General features: G+C 33.9%; 1 protein-coding gene across 3 annotated transcripts in view; it reads right to left on the reverse strand.

Annotated features, from left to right (window-relative positions):
* Nucleotides 1-16930, reverse strand: part of LOC145269878 (neural cell adhesion molecule 1-B-like) — a 79308-nt gene that overhangs the window by 30401 nt on the left and 31977 nt on the right. For all 3 annotated transcript variants that reach the window (XM_080125625.1, XM_080125624.1, XM_080125623.1), the window contains one exon: nt 9805-10116. In XM_080125625.1, the coding sequence (XP_079981751.1) occupies nt 9805-10116 (312 nt within the window). The remainder of the gene's footprint in view (nt 1-9804; nt 10117-16930) is intronic.

A 16930-nucleotide genomic window follows, 5' to 3' on the forward strand; every position in this document is an offset into this window, starting at 1 on the left:
AATATAATTCCAGAAACATATAGGGAGAAAACACGGAACATTTTATATATTGAATATAGTATTTTTATAATTTTTTTATGGTAGGAAGTTAAAATATGGAGTTGGGGGGGATTAGCGATTTTTGAAAATTTCAGATGATAAAAGTTAAATATCTAGCGATTCTCTGGACATTTCTTTCTCCTGATCTCGCGGGTTTTTTTTAAATCTCAGTTACCAACACTGCATCACTAAAAGAATATTTTGGTCTTACCACTCCAAGCTTAATGTAAACAGAATGTGTTTACAATATCGGTAAATTTTCAATGGGGTTAATCACATGATTATTGATAATGTAACCATGTGATTGAAATCTAATTCAAATTAACAACACGTAGTCGCTGTCCTATCAAATATTCATCGAAAAATGGTAGGTACAGACAAAATGAATGCCGACGCTCAAAGTGTATAAACATTTTGACCTCTCCCTTTGCTTAAAAATTCACCAAAAATCAGGAAATTAACCAATTTTAATGAAAACTTCAAATAATGATCGCAGAATATAATGAACTAATTATTTTTACTTAACTCTTAGTGAAAATGTTTTATTTTGTTTAAACAAAAAATACCTTTACTAAAGTTATGGTTTTCAGTAGTAAATAAAAAGCGCAAGAATTTATTTTTGCTTTTTTTTATATAAATAAAGCATCGTAATTTGTAACAATAAAATAAAAATAAAATAATTTTTACAGGAACATTACGAAAAAAGCCCCTAAAGTCCGTATTAATGAATTCGATATAACTCGAAGAAAAATGAATTTCTCGCATACTATTCAGGAAATTAAAGATTCAATTAGATTCCTATTTCAGTCACCTAAATTATTTAGGGTGAAATGAGTTTAGGAATTTATAGCCAAACCTAAATATTTTTTTTTGCTTAAAAAAAATAGCATTAATACAGTAAGTTAGGTAAAATTTGCATAGAATGCTCTGCTTTACGGTTGTTGTAAAAATGGAACAGAAATTTGAATTTCGTTCCCTTTTAAATTCGGTACATTTTTACATTACGTCCAACTCATCGTTCACATTTGACACGTCAACTTTTATAGCTTTTCGGGTATGCTGGCAAGGTAAGGGGTGTCTATTCCGAAAGCCGTTCTTAACATGGGTAGATTGGTAGGTGTGTCAGAAATTTCGTGAAAAATAGTGAATAATTCCACCCCATCTTTCTAAGCTTATAACTCCTCGAAAAATATAACTCAAGCCCTAATTTTTTTTTCAATTAAAGGAGCAAGGACCAAGGTTCCATTAAAAAGAAAACAAAAAAAAACAAACAACGTGTTTTTTTTAAAAAAAGGTTTTAAACTTCGGACTTTACACTACTTTTCTGTTTTAAATTTGAATATATTATTTATTGACCTTTTCTCTTCAATTTGTGATATATAACACTTTGGTGAGTAAATTAATTATTTACTTTTTAATAGACATTTCAAAATGGGAGGCGTGAATTATTCGACCCCCTGTCTTTCCAACCTTATAACTACTCGAAAAATGTAATGCAAGCCCAAATTTATTTTTTCAATTAAAGGAGCAAGGACCAAGGATTCATTAAAAAAAAAAAAAACGAAAAAACAAACAACGTGGTTTAAAAAAAAAGTTTTAAACTTCGAACTTTACTGGTAAATTTCTAAAAAAAAACACTACTTTTTTGTTGTTTTAAATTTGAATATATTATTTATGGACCTTTTCTCTTCAATTTGTGATATATAAAACTTTGGTGAGTAAATTAATTATTTACTTTTTAATAAACACTTGAAAATGGCGGGGGCGTGAATTTAAAAAATGTATGTCTAAAATATTATATTTGGTTTATTGGAAAGAGCATAAAATTTCACATTGACCCTGAAAATATTGTAAAAATAGAATCAATAGAAAAAATTTGATAGATTTTTAAAGTTTAAAACTTGAAAAATATTGAGTTCGTAAAATTCATTACTGTTTTTTTTTTAAATAAAAAAATATTTCTATTACTTTTAAAACAACTTTAATAGTTTATTTTGGAAGTATAATCCATAAAGAAAATAAACAACCCACTTTTAAAAGAGAAATTACGAGATTTTTATGTTTTATTCGCAGTTTCGTGATAGGGGTGTCAAAAATTCCTACAAAAATTCTGATACATCTACTAGATTGGAGTGTTTATTCGTTGTAAACGTACCCGACAACCTATAAATGTCGACATTTCCAATGTGAATGGTAAGCTGGACTTATGTAAAAAAATAACAAAAAGATATACCAAACTGACTTTTTCGTTTAAAAATGGAATTATTTCCTTTTCGTTATCAACTTTTTAAAAAAAATATTTTGTATTTTATATACATAAAGTACAATTGTTGAATGTTACTGTTTTGATTATATTCGTTTGGAGAGGTACAATTAAAAAATTAAGAAAGATTAAAATGGAGCGAAATTTAAGTTTCCGTTCCATTTTTACAACAACCGTAAAACAGCGCATACTCAGCAGGTTTTATTGTAATTTATAAGCATAATGTTGAAGTACTAAATCAACATTAATGATGGAAGTATTTTTCTGTTTATTTTCCGAACATCTGTTAAAAAAAATAATTTGTACATTCTCTTGAAAAAAAGAATCAAACTTTTCTCTACTTTCACATAACTATTTACAGTGTTCATGTAAAGAATTCATCTGTTCTTTTTATAATAAAAATTCCGTTTTCAAAGAGAAACGTTTACTGCCAAATTTCTTTTAAAAAAAGTGCAAGTTTTCCTGAAAAAAAAACTTTCACCTAACAATTTATGGTAAAAAATTAATCTTTTTGGAAGAAAAAAATAACAACTTTTATTGATTAAAAAAATTGCAAAAAATAATAAAAGTAAATAAACGAACAAAATGCAATTTCTCTTGAGGAATATGTTCAATTTTAACAAACTGAGCCACAGCAACGCGTGGCCGGGTACAGCTAATAATAATAATAATAATAATAATAATAATAATATAATAATAATAATAATAATAATAATAATAATAATAATAATAATATAATAATAATAATAATAATAATAATAATAATAATAATAATAATAATAATAGCATATTTACCCTTTATCCCATTATTAATTATAATAGTTATTTTCCTTTACTTCATTAGAAATAATTATTTTAACTAAAATATACATATCTTTTACTCCTCTAGTAATATTTAGTATTAACGATTATAATGGTTACCTTGTCCAATTAGTAATAATTATGAAACATTAGTTATCTATCTTTCCCTTAATCAATCATCATTTTATTCTATTGGTAATAATATAAAATAATAGTTATTTATCCGTTATTCCACCAGTAATAATAATAATAATAATAATAATAATAATAATAATAATAATAATAATAATAATAAATCAAAAGTCAATGAGTAAACCAAAAGAAAATAATTAGTAAATTTTACTTTTTAAACAAGATTAAACTACATACAAACATGAAATTTAAGAACATGGTATCTTGAAAATTCTATAAATTTGTCCATTAGATCATATATATATATATATATATATATATATATATATATAGATAGATAGATAGATAGATAGATAGATATAGACATACTCCTAATATATATATATATATGTCTGTATATATATATATGTGTGTGTGTGTATAGGCATATATGTGTATATATGTAAATATATGCATATATGTGTATATATGTATGTATATGCATATATGTTTATATATGTATGCATAATATAATAATGGTTTCAAGAGTAAATCTTTAACCAAGCAAAACTTATCAAGATCAGAAAAGCTCAACACTATTAAGAGGAGCAAACAAATATATTAAATGAAAGATGAGGGAATAAAAGTTATATATAAGTTTTTATAAGAATGGGGTTAGAAAAGTGTTAAAAAAGTTCAAATTCAAATGGTGAAATAATATAAAATAAAACAAAATAAAAATTATTTACAGTAAAGTTATTAGTTTCGGGTGTTGAAAAGCGAAAAATATAGCAATTGTTTACAAATTTAAATAAAATCGGTGGAGAATTAAATCTTGGTACAATCCTCGTAAATCCTGTAAGTATTTATCCACTGCGCTACGGTCGCACCAACCTAATATTTTTCAGAACCTTATAAATTCAACTGCATTTTTTTACCTAACGAATTTATGCAAAAATAAAATAAATTTATAGTATATTTTAATGTTATCATAATAATGGTGCATAGCAAAAATGGCATACGTAAAAAAAAGTCACAAATGAATAAATAGGAAAACGTTCAACATAAAAATTCCTGAGTTTGATAAAATCCACTTAAAGAAGATCATACGTTACTGAAATATAAGAATAACATCCAACCCGAGAACACTAATAATCTAAATGATACAAGTATTTATTCTTTTGTTTTCAATCAAATAAATTCGGTTAAGAGATGAGGCTGAGACTCTCATCTGTAGTTTTAAATAGGGGCTAAGACTCCTTAATATTTTCAAATAAATATTTCCACAGGCGTGCAGTTCTAAGAAAGAAGCTTTTCTCATGGAATCTACGTTTGGATTTAGGCATAGATAAAGAGTGGGGAAAATTATTGACAGTAGTTTCAGCCAGACGGGTGTTTCTCGTGAAAGATTGGCGATGGGGGGGACGAGGGATTGGAGTTCAGACGAGTACCTGCCATGGAAATAATGATAAAACAAAGACAGGCTCGCACCGTCTCTTCTGTGGGAGAGAGGTTGCAGGGAAGAGAAAAGGGCATCCCCCACTAAGCCATGAAGTCTATTTTGTACTCTGTCAAGGCAGGATAGGTTGTTTTTAGCAGCTCCTGCCCAGATGTGGAAGCAGTATTCCATCCTTGGACGTACTTGGCTTTTATGAAGATAAAGAATTGCATTAGTAGTGAGATATCCTCTGGAGCGGTAGAAGGATCCCACCATTTTCCCAGCGTCCCTGGCAACAGATTTGATGTACGTGTTCCATTTCAGATCAGGAGTAAAGGTCAAACCCAGAAGCTTGTCAAAACATGGAGCCTCCCCAAGACGAGAGCAATCCATTTCAATTGATGCCAGATATGGATCAGAGCGTTGATGATGTAAAGATAGAAGCTTGGTTTTGGATGACTTAAAAGTGACCAGCCACCTCTTCCCCCATTATACAATGCGCTCAAGATCAGAGGAGAGAGAATTAGAGAGAACTTTGTCATTTACAGCCTTTGATGTGTTGCCGTAGATGGTCATCAGCATAGATGTCAACGAATGATTTAAGTATGTGTTTTGGGAGATCATTGATGCAGATCAGGAAAAGAGTTGGGCCCAGCATGGACCCCTGAGGGACTCCAGCATTAATACTGTGGGCCTCTGATTTCTGCCCATCAACCACTACTCTTATGAACCTATCAGAGAGAAATGATTTAATGATTGAGAAAACATTTCCAGTTATACCGTAGCTGGAAATCTTGTGAAGTAGGGCCTTATGCCATACATTATCGAAGGCCTTCGATATGTCAAGAGCAATTGCCCTGGAAAGGAAACCTTTTTCAAGAGATTCACTAATCCTATGTGATATAACCGTTAGCACATCTGCTGTAGATCTTGCAGAGCGGAAACCATATTGCATGTCACTAAGAAGGTTGTTTCTGTTGAGGTGGTTGACTACTTCTTTATTTAATATGGATTCCAACAACTTACTCATGACACACAGGAGACTTATTGGTCTGTACTGAGAGGGAGATGACTTTTCACCTGAATTCTTAAATACAGGGCATACTGATGATGTTTTCCAGAGTGTTGGAAAGCACTTCTCCTTAAGGCAACGCTTAAACAGTTTTGTAAGTATGGGGGCAAGTTCTGGTTGGAGCTTTTTCAGCACTATAACTGGAATGCCATCAGGGCCAGTTGCTTTACTGGAATCAAGGTTCTTGATTAGCTTGGCGACCTCACACACAGATATTTGTATGTTGCATATCGTGTTGTCTGTTATACAAGGAAATACAGGGAGTTCATGGTCATTGTGGCATAGGGTAGAATTTGCTGCAAAGTTCTTTGCAAATAGTCTGGCCTTTTCTGATGCTGACGAGATGACCTCAGGTTCATTGATGATAGTTGGGATAGAATGAACGCTTCTGTTCAAGATCCTGTTTGCTATTTGCCAGAACTGGTGGGAACCCAGCCGCTGCTCAGCTACTTTGGATTTAACAGACTGAGCATATAGCTCTCTTGCATGTTTTATTACTCTTTTACAGTGCTTGCTGGCAGTCCTGAAAGCAGCTTTAGTCTCAGTAATCTATTACGTTAGTAGCTATGGAAAAGTGATTTCTGTGCGCGATGGCAGCAGCACATTCAGGGGAGAACCATGGCTGGCTGTTAGGTTTTTGTTGGAATTTTTTAGATGGTATGAATCGATCTATGCCTACAATTAACCATTCGGTAAGGCCTGATACTATAGAAGTCACATCCTTTTTAAACATGGAATGGAGAGGTAGATCAGATATGAATGTACGGAAGCTATGCCAGTCAGCCATAGAGTATCGATATACAGTACAGTGGAGAGATACGTCTGAAGACTTATTACATTTCATTTTTATCTTCACTGCTACAACGGAGTGGTCAGAGGATCCCAGAGGAGAGGGAACGGAACGTGAACACAGCTCAGGAAAATGTCTAGAAGGCTTGCATATTGACCGGGTGTATCGGGCACACGGGTGGGTTCATGAACAATCTGAGTGAGGTCATAGGCAATGGCAAAATCATGACAAATTTCCCCTCGTCATCGGTTTTATTTGAGTGAGTCAGCCATTCCACATTATGGACATTGAAGTCACCGCAAATGTGAATGTTAGCCGAAGGATGAGCAGACAGGATGTGGTCAATTTTCTCAGATATGCTCTTAAAGATAGTAACCTCACTGTTGTGGGGACGATAGAGGGCAAATATAAATGCAGTGGTGTAAGCTAGTGCAACCCGAAAGCACATATAAGATAAATTAGAGTCTTCTCTGGAGATATCCCTACCACATGGAAAGCCATCTTTGATGTAGGCCCATATTCCATGCCCATGGCGATCTCATTGATGAAATAGGATCATTTTGATTAAATATGAGTATTATTTATTAAACGTGTTCAATTTTATGAAATATAACTATTATTTATTAAATCTGATCATTTTATGAAATCAAATTATTTTCGTGAAATATGATCATTTGTATGACATCCGATCATTTTGTGACATCTGATTATTTTATGAAATCATATGATTTTAACGAAATATGATCATTTATTATGGAATCTTACCATTTTATGAAATCTGATCATTTTATGAAATCCAATCAATATTTATTACATCTGATTATTTTCAGGGAATATAATCCTTTGTATGAAATCTGATTATTTTCCTGAAATCTGATTATTTTTATGAAATCTGATCATTTTTTATAAAACGATATACCTTTTATGAAATATGATCACTTTTATGAAATCTAATGAGTTTTCATGAAATCTTATAATTTTCATGAAATATGATAATTTTCATAGAACCTTATAATTTTTTAAGAAACTATATAATTTTCTTGAATACAAATAATTTTTATGGAATCTGATCATTTTTATGAGATCATATAATTTTATGAAATCTCATCTATTTACGAAATATGATTATTTCTATGAAATAGCATCATTGTCATAGAACTGAGCATTTTTATGGAATCTTATTTTTTCATCAAATATGATCATTTTATGAAACAATATACTTTTCACGCAATCTGATAATTTTATGAAATCGTTTAATTTACAGAAAACCTGATCATTTTATAAAATGTCCTCATTTATTATGAAATCATGTAATTTTCATGAAATCTAATCATTTCATGAAATCCTATCATTTTATATGAAATAATATTTTTATATAAACTAATCATTTTTCATGTAATCATATAATTTTATGATATGTGTTCATTTTTATGAAATCTGCTAATTTTTTTATGAAATTATATAATTTTCATAGAAATCTGATCTTTTTATGAAATTTTATTATTTTATGAAATCATATAATTTTCATGAAATCTAATCATTTGTATGAAATCTGATCATTTTTTATGAAATCATACAATCTTCATAAAATCTGATCTTTTTATGAAATTTGATCATCTTTTATGAAATCATATAATTTATCAAATCTGATCATTTTTATGAAATTACATGATTTTTATGAAATATGATTATTTTAATGAAATCATATAATTGTTATGTAATTTAATCATTTTTTCATGATATCTGATTATGTTCATGCTATATCATGAAAATAGCTGATCATTTATTATGAAATATTATAATTTTTATGAAATCTGATCATATTTATGAAATCTGATCATTATTATTAGATATGATTAAATACTGGATTAGCAGATAGTATGGTTCAAAGTGCAACCATTTTATTATAATTATAGGTTGTTTATGAATGTACATTAAATTATTTTTTATATATTTGAATATTTTCTGTAGATTTCAAAATAACCAATGATTATTGGTTGCTTGTAAATATAAATTAAATGAATTTTTATGTATCAAAAATTTTCTTTAAATTTAAAAACTATCAATTATTTTTTAGTTTTTACGAATGTCCATTACAGTAATGTTTTATATTGAATATTTTTTTAGATTTAAAAATTATCAATAATTATTGAGTGTTTATGAATATAGATTAAATGAATTTTTATATATTCGAATAGTTTTTAGATTAAAAAAGTATCAATGTTTATGAATATATATTAAATGAATTTTAAACTATATGAATATTTTATATATTCGATTATTTTTATGAAATATGATCATTGTTTGGATCTCATGTCATTTTTATGAGATCGGATAATTTTCATGAACTCTGGCTATTTTAAAAATAAATACGTGATTAGCAGATGACCAATTCAAACAATGCAATTAACTGGTATCATTTCTCAAACTACGATTTTTATTTTTCATTCAAGTCCTTTCCTTCGTCGTATTTTAAGGCAGGATTAAGTGATCATTTACCAACATCCAAGTGATTACATAAATAAAACTTTTGATTTTCGGAGATGTAGTCTGCACTAACGGTTATTGTGTCATTTAACGCCATAAAACAAAATAATAATACTACAGATTTTTAACTCTCACAAAAAAGATGCTAAACATTATATCATAACCTATCATGCTTTCATAAATCAGAGTCCATTTTCTGTAGGCTGTTTTTGAACCCAGTCAATGACGGGTACATTTGCTAGTACATTAATAAACGTGAGAGAACTTTTGATTACAGTCTACATCAATTTTGCCATTTTACATCAAAGCATAAAAACAATTTATGTCCAGTGGAAAAGATGTGGAGTTTGTCCAGACCATTCTTACGATCCAAGTTATGACAACAGGACCATTGCCATCACCCTAAAATGAATCGCAGGATTGCCATGAATAACAGGGATGTGCCCAGGATGATGACAACAAAGTTTCTGGACGTTTATGGTCTTTACTGTTGTTTCAAGTGAGTGTCAAATTATGCCACCTCCCATTTTCGAAGTTGGCTTGAAAGTCAACACCAAAGTGTACCTGGATGTGCTGAAGAGTGTGGGGATCTCCTGGTGCAATTATTTTCATCCTTCGTTTTTGTTATTTCTGTCCTCGTATTTTAACGTCAAAGTGATTACATAATCACGATTAAACTTTTGATTCCATGGTTGCAGTCTGCACAAACGACTATTGTGTTATTTAACGTCACAACATAAAATAATATCGACATATCATACACAATTCTAAGTCACAAAACCAACAATACAAAAGACACTCACATTTTATATCTAATGTTAAAGATGTTGAGTTTGTCCATGCCATTTCTTGAATCCTTGCTCTGCACTTGATTTTTTTAAAGTTTCTTTTTAATTTCAGTTTTAAAATGGAAATTGTTTGCCAAAGTTTTCCATTCTGTTTCGATGTAATGTCAATATTCTGTGTTATTTCTCTTTCGAATCCATTTTCAAATAAAATCCATTGAAAAGATGCTTTAGGTTTGGATTCATCCACTTTACAAACAAATGCGTCAGTTTCATCTTCCATAAGAAAATTTTTACTTTCCTGATGAAGAGACACAGATGAGACGGGAACTGAAAATAAAACAAAATGAATTAAACGGAACTTGTGAATTATTGGAATACAAAGTTGGGATTTTAAATTGTTATCATTTCTATTTTGGATTGAAAATCGTTTGGATTCATTTAATTATTGGTAAAAATATCAAGTGATAGTTTTGAATCGGCATTTGCATATTTCTTTTCTTTTTTTTTTTTTTTTTTGAAAGTCGATTTCAATAAATATAAGAAGGAAAATGCAATACCAATAAACGAAAAAATAAATTCATATGAATAATGTTTTTGGGGTTTTTTTAATCAATTTTCACCCCAAATAATGCACAGTGCCACTTTGAAGTAGAGGGCAACTATCGGGGACATAGGTTGCAGGGGCATTATGAAGAGAGATAGGTAGCAAGATATTTGTTCACATTACACTTGAACTTCAGCATGTCAGTACAGTTGGGAAAGCAGAATCCTAGAAGGGAGTTCCAAATCCTAGAAGTTGTGGGGAAGAAACTATTGGAGTAAAAGGCTTTCTTACTTCTAGGGATCTCTACGGTGAAGGGGTGGGATTTAGCTACTTGTTGGGTTTGTCGGGGGTGTTCATGTCAAGGAGGTACAAGTGCTTGCAGTTCGTCAGAGCATTCACCATTAAAGTACTTGTAGAAGCTTAGATGACAGTTCAGGATATATCAGGTTGGCGACTCTCTTCTGAACTCTGTCAAGGAGTGAGAGACAAGCAGCTGATACACCAGCCCAAATGTGACAACAGTATACCATACATGGGTGAATGGTGGCCTTATAGAGGTTCAGGATACTTTCAGGCGTAAGTAGTTTTCAAGCACCTTAGAGAGAGCCCACCTTCTTTGCAGCAGCCTTGACAATGCTCTCAATGTATCTATTCCAGTTCATGTTCCCTGTAAACGTTATGCCGAGGAGTTTAATGGAAGTACTTTCGGGTAATGTGTTCTTCGCCATTGATATGGTGGTAGTGACGGTTTCCTGTAATTATTGAAGGAAACAAGCTTAGTCTTGGCAGCATTGAATGTGACCCTTCACTTTTGTCCCCATTCCACTACAGATTGGAGGTCATCCTCTAGTGTTTCTGCCATTTCCTTGGATATGTGTTCATTTCAAAATCGTGCCTGTTATAGAGTGTGGTGTCATCAGCAAATATACCCATCTCCAAAACAATTTTATCAGGAAGGTTATTTATGAATATTATGGATAGACTCCTGAGGTACTCCCGCATTTATATCATATTGTTTAGATGTACGACCATCGAGGACAACCTGGATTTTTCTCTTACTTAAGAAGGATTTAATTACATTATGTATTCTTCTATGTATGATCTAATTTTCCTTAGAAGACCATCGTGCCATGCCCTGTCAAAAGTCTTTTAAAATATTTTTTTTAATTCTATTTTAATAGATTTTTCGTATTGCCACCCGGACTTAGTGTTAAAGGAGGACATGTCTCTGCTATGGCATATTGATATTTTCATACTGAAGTTTGATCAGGAACATTTAACAATTCCAATTATAAATAAGCAAAGGTTGTAAAGATTCCACTCTTTCTATAATAAATACTTTCCTTGTTATTCTACTCTTTGGAATTCCCTCCCTGTTCCCTGTTTTTGCGTCTCTAGTGACTAATTTTTTTTGTTTAAAACTGTGGAAAAAAATCATAGAAATAATTACGAATATTTACTTAACAAAGAATATCTTTCTTTTTTTTTTTTTTTATTTATTCAATTTTCACCCCAAACAAGGCACAGTGCCACTTTGAAGCAGGGGGCTACTATCAGGTACTTAATTAGTGGGGTCATTATGAAGGGAGATGAGTAGAAAGATGTTTGTTAACATTACACTTGAACTTCTGCATATCAGTGCAGTTGGGAAAGCAGAATCCCGGAAGGGAGTTCCAAAGACCCGCAGTTCTGGGGAAGAAACTATTGGAGTAAAAGGCTTTCTTGCACCTAGGGATCTCTACTGTAAAGGGATGAGACTTAGTAGCTTGTCGGGTTTGTCGGGGGTAGTTACGTCGGGGAGGTACAAGTGTTTGCAGTTCGTCAGAGCATTCACCATTGAAGTATTTGTAGAACAGGCAGAGGGGTGCAACATCTCGTCGATGGGACAGAGGCTGAAGCCTAGATGACAGTTCAGGACCTATCAGGTTGGCGACTCTCTTTTGAACCCTGTCCAGGAGCGAGAGACAAGTAGCAGATGCACCAGCCCAGATGTGACAACAGTACTCCATACATGGGCGAATGGTTGCCTTATAAAGGTATAGGATACTATCAGGCGTAAGTAGTTTTCTAGCACGGTAGAGGGAGCCAACCTTCCTTGCAGCAGCCTTGGCAATGCTCTCAATGTATCTATTCCAGTTCATATTCCCAGTAAACGTTAGGCCGAGGAGTTTAAAAGAAGTACTTTCAGGCAATGTGTTCTTGGCCATTGCTATTGGTGGTAGAGAAGGTTTCTTGTAGTTATTGAAGGAAACAAGCTTAGTCTTAGCAGCATTGAATGTGACCAACCATTTTTGTCCCTATTCCACTACGGATTGGAGGTCATCTTCTAGCGTTTCTGCCATTTCTTTGGATATGTGTTCATTTGTTTTCCCCTCATATCTGTTATAGAGAGTGGTGTCATCGGCAAATATACCCATCTCCAAAACAATTTTATCAGGGAGGTCGTTTATGAATATCAGGAATAATAGAGGTCCAAGTATAGACCCCTGAGGTACTCCCGCATTTATGTCATATTGTTTGGATGTACGACCGTCGAGGACAACTTTGATTTTTCTATTACTTAAGAAGGATTTAATTACATTATGAATTCTTCCAGTGATTCCATATGATCTAATTTTCCTTAGAAGACCATCGTGCCATACCCTGTCAAAAGCCTTAGATATATCAAGGGACACCGCTCTACCCTCCCCAGTTTCATCCAATGAACGGTATATACGTTCAGAAACTACAGTTAAGATATCTGCTGTTGAACGGGCTTGCCTGAATCCATATTGTTTGTCAGTCAGGAGTTTAGCAGCTGTTAGGTGCTGGACTAGGGCTTGATTAACTAAGGACTCAAATATTTTGGCGAAAAGCGGGAGGAGGCTAATGGGGCGTTAATTTAGTGGGTCAGTTCTTTCACCAGAATTCTTGAAGACTGGTACCACAGAGGCGGTTTTCCAGCAGTCGGGAAAACAAGATTCGTTAAGGCATTTATTGTAAAGTTTGGACAGAACTGGAGCAACCTCGGCAGAGCATTTTTTTAATAGCACAGCCAAGATGAGATCTGGTCCACATGCTTTTGAGGTGTCTAGGTTTTTTATAATAGCATGTACCTGAGAAGGGGTGATTTTCAAATCGTCTAGTGTGGCGTCTGTTCGCAGAGGAAAATCAGGGAGTGAGTGGTGTACCGAGTTCAGTGTGGAGTTTGAGGCAAACCGACTGACAAGCAGATTAGCCTTGTCAGTTGCCGTGCAAGCAACCTCATGATTGTTTGATAGTGGGGGAATAGTTGACTGTCCATTATTTACTACGCTGTTGTAGATTTTCCAAAAATCCCGGGTTCCTAATTTCTGTGCTTCGATGCGTTTTCTGGTGGTTTCAGAGTAATCTGTCTTAGCTGTCTCTATCACTCTCTTACAATTATTTCTAGCTTCTATAAACTTCTGTTTACTTGAGCTGGACTTATGTCAGTTGAATCTGCGGAATGCATGCTGCCTTTGACAAATGGCAGCTGCACAAGCAGAAGTAAACCATTGGGGAGAGTGGGGCTTGCTATAGAATTTCCGTGCAGGAACATGTGCTTCAATAGCAGTTTTGAACCATTCAGTGGTCTCATTTGCACACTGTTCTGCTGGAAGTGTAAAGATATTTTGCTATGGGGCATCTCTGATGAGCTCCCTGATGGCTTCCCAATCAGCCTTTTTGTAATACCTCGTTGTTTTGAGTAGTGGGTCTTCAGTTTTAGGGCGAGAATTTAGGCTGATTTCTACTATTATCACAGCGTGATCAGCATTCCTGAGTGGGCTGTGGGCATTTGTTGTACAGTCATTGGGAACCGTTGTCAGAAAGAGATCTAGAAGTGAGGCATGTTGATCTTGCTGGTCTGGGAAACGTGTCGGAAATGTAACCAACTGAGATAGGGAATGGGATCTGTAATCAAGAGGGAAAAGCAAGAGAAAAATATTTAACAAGTATTGTTTTTTTTTATTGCATTTTGACCCCAAACAAGACACAGTGCAATTTTGATGCAGGGGGCTACTATCTGGGACATAAATTTCAGGGGTACTATGTAGGGAGTTGAGCAGCAAGATGCCTGTTTACATTACACTTGAACTTCTGCATAACATTACAGTCAGGGAAACAGGAACCTGGAAAGGGAATTCCAAAGTCTAGCAGTTATAGGAAAGAAACTGTTAGGGTAGAAGTCTTTTTTTTTCTTTTTTTTTTTTTCTTTTTTTTTTTACACAGTGATCACCACTTATCAAGGCCCGGAAGCCACTCAGGGATAAGGGTTATTGCAAGTACATTAAGTTAGTTAGGAGATTTGCTGAAGTGTTTACTTAAGGGGGCGGTTCATTAGGAATTTGTTAACATTGGACTTGAAGACATCCAAGTTGTAGTCTGGAGGGAAGCAGGCAGACGGAACAGAGTTCCACAGGCGTGCAGTTCTTTCTTATATCTAAAGATTTCTACTGTATAGAGGTGGGATTTTGCTGCTTATCGGGGGTATTTACGTCGAGGTGGTACAAGGGCTTATAGTTTGTCGGAGTATCTATCATTAAAATACTTATAAATATTAGGGATGCAGCATTTCATCGATGAAACTGACGTTGAAGCCTAGCTAACAGTGCAACACCTAGTAGGTTGGCGAGCCTCTTTTGAATCCTGTCTAAGAGGGATAAAATAGTAGCAGATGCACCAGACCAAATGTTCCAACTCATGTTTCCCATGAACGTTAAGCCGAGAAGTTTGAACGAAGTACTTTCAGGTAATGTATCATTAGCCACGGTGATGAAAAGGTTTCTTGTAATTATTAAAGGAAACGAACTTAGTTTTGGCAGCATCGAATGTCACCATCCATTTTTGTCCCTATTCCACCACACCAGAGATCTTCCTCTATGGTTTCCGCCATTTCTTGGATATGTGTTCATTTGTTTTCCCCTCATGTCAGTTATAGAGCGTAGTATCGTCAGCAAATATACACATTTCAGAGACAATTTTATCAGGGAGGTCATATATGAATATCAAGAATAATAATAGTCCAAAGATGGCTCCCTGAAATACACCCACATTTATATTGTATTGTTTTGACGTAGGACGATTGAGGACAACCTGGATTCTTCTCTTACTTAAAACGGGTTTAGTTATATCAAGTATTCGTCAAGTAATACCATAGGATATGATTTTCATGAGAAGACAATTGTGTCATACCCTATCAAAGGCCTTATATATTTAGAGCTATTGCCCTACTCTCCACTGCTTTTTTCAGTGCGTGGTATATACGTTCAGAGATTACAGTTAGAATATCTGCAGTTGAACGATCTTGTCAAAACCCATACTGTTGATTGGGTAGAGGTTTAGCAGCTGTGGCGTGGTGGACTAGAGCATGATTAATTATAGACTCAAATATTTTGGCGAAAAGAGGGAGGAGGCTAATAAGACGATAGATTGATGGGTCAGTTCTTTCGCCAGAATTCTTGTAAACTGGTACCACAAGCAATTTTCCAGAAGTCAGGAAAGCAAGATTCATTAAAGCATTTATTGAAAAGTGTGGAGAAAACTGAAGCAACCTCAGCGGAGCATTTTTTTAATAGTATGGCCGGAATGAGATCTGGTTCACATGCTTTTCAGGTGTCTAGGGTTTTATGATATTATGTACTTGAGCAGGGGTGATATTCAGATCATCTAGTGGGGTTTCTATCTGTACAGGAAAATCAGAGAGGGAGTGGTTTGTTAGGTCTAAAGTAGAGTTGCAGGCAAACCGTCGGGCAAGCATGTTAGCTTTCTCGGTTGCCGTGCAAACAACTTCAAGATTGGTTGATAGTTGGGAAATTGTTGATCACCCATTATTTATTACACACTTATAGATTTTCCAGAGTCACGAGTTCCTAATTTCTGCGTTTCAATGAATTTTCTCGTGGTTTCGGTATATTCTCTCTTGGCTATTGCTGTTTCCTTCTTACGATTACTTCTAGCTTCTATGTACTTTTGTCTATTTGTACTGGATTTATGTCAAATAAATCTGCGGTATGCATGCTCTCCTTGTGCAATGGCATCTGCGCAAAGAGAAGTAAACCATTGGGGAGAGTAGGGTGTGGGAACATGTGATTCAATTGCCACTTTTAACGATTCAGTGGTCTCATTTGTGCACTGTTCAGCAGGAAGACAAAGATAGGGTGATGTTTATCATTATTATTGCATCATCAGCATTCCCGAGAGGGCAATGGGCATTTGTTAGACAATCCTCAAGAACTGTGGTCAGAAATAGGTCCAAAAGTGAGGCTTTCTGGTCCTGGCGATCTGAAAGACAGGTCGGGAATATTACTGTCTTTGTCAAGGAATGAGATATAGAATAGTTATGTGTGATGCTACCATCTGTGTCAGTGTAGTTAGAAAAGCCAAGCTAATTACTGTGGTGGACATTAAAGTCACCAAATACATGTATTTGGGCGCTAGTGTGTGGGAGAGTGCTACATCTATGCTGTAAGAGACGTGATTGATTACAGTCCTGGGTCGAAGGAGAGCGATAAAGAACATATAATTATAAAGTTGGTCTAAAGCACACGCCTGATTCGAATTTAGATGCTTTTTAAATCTCACAGAATACGTAAGATC

Source organism: Euprymna scolopes, chromosome 45, assembly GCF_053919585.1.
Source record: "Euprymna scolopes isolate OS-2025 chromosome 45, ASM5391958v1, whole genome shotgun sequence".
Lineage (NCBI taxonomy): Eukaryota > Metazoa > Mollusca > Cephalopoda > Sepiida > Sepiolidae > Euprymna > Euprymna scolopes.